At 44.2% G+C, this 6279-nt stretch overlaps 1 protein-coding gene across 1 annotated transcript; it reads left to right on the forward strand.

The window, feature by feature from the left end:
• The first annotated feature begins 2928 nt into the window (after positions 1-2928).
• LOC145400734 (uncharacterized) lies at positions 2929-3525 on the forward strand. The gene has a single exon (XM_080273168.1). It carries the CDS (start codon positions 2929-2931, stop codon positions 3523-3525), a length of 597 nt encoding a protein of 198 aa, XP_080129294.1.
• Positions 3526-6279: the final 2754 nt, after the last annotated feature.

The raw sequence follows: 6279 nt of genomic DNA on the forward strand, positions 1-6279 counted from the left end.
CGCGCAATTGCAAGGTTCATAATTTGCACAAATTTCAATTTTCGCACGTGATTTTTCGTACGTATACACGGGACACCCTCCTCTATTCCTCTACAAGATGCCAAGCAGGGACAATGCCTTTCACCGCATAACCTCCCCCCCCCTGCATGCCATTGTCTCAGCAATTCACCTGTTACCAGTGACCTGGCCAATAAAGACATTCAGGGCCAGAGTGATTCCCCAATTGATGACAATATGGAGGACAAAGTTTACATAGCATTAGAGGAAGAAACAGTCAGAAATGATGATCAGGTAATGAGGCAAAAAAAGGTCAGGTATGGTGATGAGTTAGTGAGTGAAACAATACTTATAATGCCTATAATACTGTTTGAAAACCAATATACTCTCGTACTACATATAAATTCGTACCAAGTAAATAAATAAATAGTTTATGAGTGGTGTGAAATAGTTACCCTCCCATAGAACTCGTTTTCTTTGGTGCCAGCCTGTTAGAAAACCCAGTAAGATATGGAGGTACTGTTACCTGGATCGAGTATTTTAAACTTCAGGTGAGCAATTTCTCTATGAATATTCGATGTTTCTCACCAAAAGTGGAGGTTTTAGCCCCCCCCCAAAAAAAAAAAAAATCGAAAATACCTCGGGACTGGGGGGTGTCGGAGGTACGAAATAGCTCGGGATGTGACTGGTTAAACACATTCACCCTCTTATTCCTCTGTTTCACACCTCTAACATTCCATACGACCATGCAAACCTGCCTATTTGGATGGGACCCTAAGCAGTTACTGGATTCTCTGAGGTTTTGATTTCTCTCCATTCCTGGAAAGTGATTAAAAAAATCAGGGGAAGCTGGGGGACACTACCCCTACCAGAAAACCCCCGGTTTGCATTCAGAGTTTTCTTTCACCTAGGGAGATTATCAAATAAGGCTAACGAGCTCCATCAACCCTGCTAGATAGCCGTTGCCTTGGAAGCTTGTCTGCGCTTTGAAAAATCATTATTTTGTCCTGCTGGGAATCTACCGCCCTTCTCACTGGACAAAAATGGTGGGTTTGCTGGTTTAGTTGCTGGCGGCCTGACTCTGATATGTATAGTACCTGATTACACGGTATCAGTAGCAGACCCGTAGACCACATCTAGCCAATTTATCCTTTTTGGTATTAGATCTCGAGGAGAAAATATGTACCTACTAAGGATGTCAGGGGCAGTGTCCAACTGTTTTTTTTAAATAACGTCTCAACAAAGCGTCGGACAAGGATTTAACTTTGGCAGTGCATGTTTGAGACCTGGACCTAATTTGTAAAATTATGCTTTTGTACCAAATGTGTATGATTAAGGCATTTATAAGAGTAAATGTAGGGTAAATTTAGCTAAAATCGTCAGAGGCATGTAGCGAGGCTAGCTTCAGTCACGATACAAGCCCCGCCCACAATTCGGAACGTGACGTCGGTGTGACGTAGTAGTAATCACCGACGCAAGTGGCAGTTCTGTCTTTATGTAAGCTGCTTCAGATTCAATGCCTCAGGGTTACTCATATTTCTGAGCTGCGGCTGATTTTTAGAGTGACTGTACATCCCTCCAGACTCCCTATTAGTACATAGTATATGCATCGCCCTCTTACACATATTGTGACGTCAATATGACTTATTCACTTCTGAAGAGTAGTAATCACTGCCTGAGCCGGCACCGCTGGGCGAGGTGATGTGGCGGCCTCCGACAGGCGAGACGTTACCAAACCGAAACTTCAGTGATGGCGAGCATCTCTTATTGTCCTAGAGGTTGCAAGACTGCTTTTGTGCTGCGGCTTTTCGCGGTATACAACCGCAAAAGGGTCCGCATGAGGAATTTGATAAGTTTGAACGGGTAATTTGAAAACAAAAATTGATAAAAAATAAAATAATATGGCGAAATTCATGTGTTGACTGCCAAGGGGTGGTGAACCAGACTACTATAATGAAATATGTTCACCATTCACAGATCGAAATGTAATTGTTCTGCATGATACTGTGCTTTCCATGCCATAATAAGCACAATTATTACGTTGTACTTGTCAAAGGACCTGTCAGCTCAAAAGATGATGATAAAAACCTCTTTGCTTTACCACTGTGAATTAGTCTTACTTGGCAAGGCCGTGCTTACAGAATGAAATGCATTTCTGTAATACATATACGAGTATATATATATATATATATATATATATATATATATATAAATATATATATATATATATATATACTGTATATATATTTGCGTACATTTTCATCATCATGCGGCAAATGTTACATACATATTGGCCTTTCTCTACACAGACCTCACGAGCGTGTTGCGCACATTGTAGGTATGACGGCGACGGCGGTGAGGAAGGTCGTGGATCGCGGAACCACGCTTCAGCCTAAGACACCGGCAGCACTTCCAGCACCGCCTGTCTTTGATAATTTTACTGTGGGCACCATTCGCCGCTTCATCCACGCCAAGTTCGCTGCCAAAAGAGTGTTTTCGGTTGGCAACCTGACGCAGGAATTGAAGACAACTGGCATCATCCCAGATGTAACCTCGGAGACGTCGGTGTGGCGGCTCCTGCACGACATGGGATTCCGCTACAAGACATCACAGCTGAAGGTGTATGTTAGGAAAGAATCCCTGGACGTCGTGTGCCGCCGGATCGCCGCTCTCCGGGCTCTGCGGCACCACCGGGAAGAAGGGAGGCAGGTGGTGTACGTTGATGAAACATGGTTTACCACCAGGATGAATCACAGCAGGGAATGGGTGGACACAACTCAGGATAAAAGCAGCGATATGTACAGTCGTCAGGTACCGCCTGGTGAAGGTGAACGTTTCGTGGTGGTCGCAGCTGGCATGGCCAATGGCTTCGTTGAGGGTTCGTTCCTCTGCTACACAGCCAAGAACACCAGCGGCGACTAACACGGAGAGATGACAGGCGAGCTCTTCTTCATCCGATGGCTGACGTCGCAACTCCTGCCATCGCTTACCGAGCCGTCGGTCCTGGTGATGGACAACGCACCTTACCACAGCCAACTGACTGAGAATAGTCGCTGTCCCACCACAGCAACCAAGAAAGGTGACCTAATCACCTGGTTGGAGCAACACAGGCTCCCCATCCCACCTGGCGCCACACGACCTGAGCTGCTGCTCGTCTGCCAGCAGAACCGACCAACGCCCCAGTACAAGGTGGACAACATCATACGTGAGTGGGGCCATGAGGCTGTCCGCCTTCCACCCACCCACCCAGAGCTCAATGCCATCGAGCAGGTGTGGGGTTGCATGAAGCGACACGTACGCTCCTCCCTGCAACGCTTCACCAGGGTCGACCTGCAGGCCAGACTGGCTGAAGCCAGACTGTGTGCCACCCAGGAGGTGTGGGCAGCTGCTGTCCGACGATCTCGAGACATCGAGGTCGGATACTGGACATTAGACAATATCCACGACGCTGTGGGACCCATCATCATTGACCTTGCCAGCGATGACGAAGACCTAGAAGACCTCAGCCTGGATAGTGATGATGAATAAAGGTTGTGCTGAGCATGTTATTTACATCATTGTATACCTTTGATGTCTCCACCTCTTATCGCCGACTACTATAATGCATGTCTCTGTCACTGATTTATAACCTGGGGTTTGGGTGATTTCCAGCCGGGAACTCAAGCCGCATTAGGAATTAAATATATTTCCTTTTAAATCATGCCAATCAATCACATTAAAAATGCTACTTTTCAGTTTTATTTTATTATAAAAAAATATATTCTTTTAAAGATGATAGTGGGCGTTCACAATGAACAAGTTTAATAAACCACTGCTCTATGTTACATCACCGAGCATGTAGCAATGGCCGTATTGTCCACATAAATGATAAGTAATTTCCTCCAAGTAAACCTTCTTTTCGCAAACATTCTTCTCATATAAGGACCATAATGAATCTGTAGTAGGGGTGAAATATTACTTCGGTGTGTGTGTGTGTGTGTGTGTGTGTGAGAGAGAGAGAGAGAGAGAGAGAGAGAGAGAGAGAGAAAGAGAGAGAAAGTACAGTATGTGGGGGGGGGTTAGAAAGATAGAAATGCCACTTGCGTCGGTGATTACTACTACGTCACACCGACGTCACGTTCCGAATTGTGGGCGGGGCTTGTATCGTGACCAAAGCTAGCCTCGCTACATGCCTCTGACGATTTTAGCAAAGTTCACCCTACATTTACTCTTATAAATGCCTTAATTATACACATTTGGTACAAAAGCATAATTTTACAAATTAGGTCGGGGCCTCAAACATGCACTGCCAAAGTTAAATCCTTGACCGACGCTTTGTTGAGACGTTATTTAAAAAAAAACAGTTGGACACTGCCCCTGAAATCCTTAGTAGTGGTAAATTTCCATAAATTCTTGCTGTACTATCAAGACTAAAATTTTTTGTGATATTCCCAGGAGATTCCAGCATTTATGTAGCTCCTTATAGGATTAAGCACTTTCTGATATGACAATTCTAGGTGTTCCTAAATGGATCTAGGCTGTAGTGGGGAAGTACAGGTACCAGTGTTTTCAAGTGAGTGTGAGTATGTTTGGGCGTCTCACTGAAATGAGCGCTGTATCGAGTGACTAGTATCTTATAGTGAGTGTGAGTATATTAACCCTTTCAGGCACAGTCGCGCGATTCGCGTGATGTCGGCTTGCACTCCGCCAGACACAGTCACGCGACTCGCGTCCTTAAGGCCCCTTCAAGGCCCAAAAATATTCGTCAGAAAAAAACTTATAGGCCGATTTGCGTGATTTTTTGGCGCGTCTTAGGGTAGCCAAGGCCTACTGGAGGTAAGTCATTGGCAACACTGCTTTGCCTTATCAGCCTCAGCCCGCTCCCTCCAACCTCAGTGTTTGTTGAGCAGTCAGCCAGTGATGTTTGACAGCTCGTGGTTCCCTTTAAATCGTCCATAATTCTCCTCCTCTTGCCCAAGGCAAAGACCCTATTGAATCAGTGAGATAATACATTGTATGTGAACATATAGTGATGTGATATTGTTGATGGAACATTCATATATGTATTGAAAAGCAATTCTGGCCGTTAGCAATCGTTGGGCCTTGGAGCCAGACACATGGTCAGTGTAGCGGGGTTGCACCACTCCACCCCCCCCGTAGGCCGTATGGCGTGAGTGGAAATACGTATATAAATGAAGCCAAGGCATAAATATATATTGTGTGAAACATACTGTGGATGGCTTGGTGAAATTATGGAGCCAGCAAGCGTTATGTGTGGCATGAAACAGTGTTGTGAAGGGGCAAACCTGAAGTTGGGAGGGGAGAATTACCGGTGTTTTTAGGGCTGGAATTATTGTGATTCTGATAGTGTAAATGCGTATGGAATTGTATGAAATATACGTCAAACAAGCTGCGAGTTTCCGTGAACGAGTGTGGTGTGTGCTAAAAATAGCGTTGCCTCATACTCTCAGGGAGCAGCTGACTCACACACACACTACATAACTCCTTATCTTCAAATCCCTGGTCTAACTGGATCAACACCCCTGGAGGAAGTGAGTTCTGCAAATTTTGTTGATATATGTAATAATCTATTACCATTACCTCTCACACTTTCAGACAAATATCCATTTTCTCCTACAGATTACACATGAAAGAAAGTAAATCTCCACAGCAGTAACTATAGAAGAGTTATGTTTATGTGTAGTAGGTTATAACAATAGAAAAAAACATCCATGGAAGATGTAATAGTCTGTACAGATAGGGGAAAAGAAAGTTAGTAGCATAGTCTTCAGGCCGGTGTGCGAGGAAGAAACAGTGTGTGTAAAAGTTGGTAGCGATCGGAAGAGTAACCTCACTTTGTCGGCCAATTACTCGAAAACTATTAGACTTATCGATTTCCTGTTACAACCATCATCAATACCACTAAATTCTACGTAAGATCAATACCAGAATGTAAGCCTTTGGTAGCGTTTTGGGGGTAAAAGGCGAGAGAAATGTTTTTGTTCCTAGCGGTTGTTGTGTGACATGACAAGCGCTCGGAGTAATAACATCATTTTGTCGGCCAGTTGCTCGAAAACTATTAGACTTATCGATTTTCTGTTACAACCATCATCAATATCACTAAATTCTATGTATGATCAATACCAAAATGTAAGCCTTTTGTAGCGTTTTGGGGGATAAAAGGCGAGGGAAATGTTTTTTTTTCCCCTCGCGTTTATCAGTGACATTCGCTCGGAGTAATAACCTCACTTTGTCGGCCAATTACTCGAAAACTATTAGACTTATCGATTTTCTGTTACAACC

This window comes from Coenobita brevimanus, chromosome 53 (genome assembly GCF_032717465.1).
Source record: "Coenobita brevimanus isolate Jiangsu-jjx chromosome 53, ASM3271746v2, whole genome shotgun sequence".
NCBI classification, from domain to species: domain Eukaryota; kingdom Metazoa; phylum Arthropoda; class Malacostraca; order Decapoda; family Coenobitidae; genus Coenobita; species Coenobita brevimanus.

Excerpts from the sequence above, each read along its gene's own strand:
- LOC145400734 (XM_080273168.1), top strand. The coding sequence starts at position 2,929 with ATGACAGGCGAGCTCTTCTTCATCCGATGGCTGACGTCGCAACTCCTG.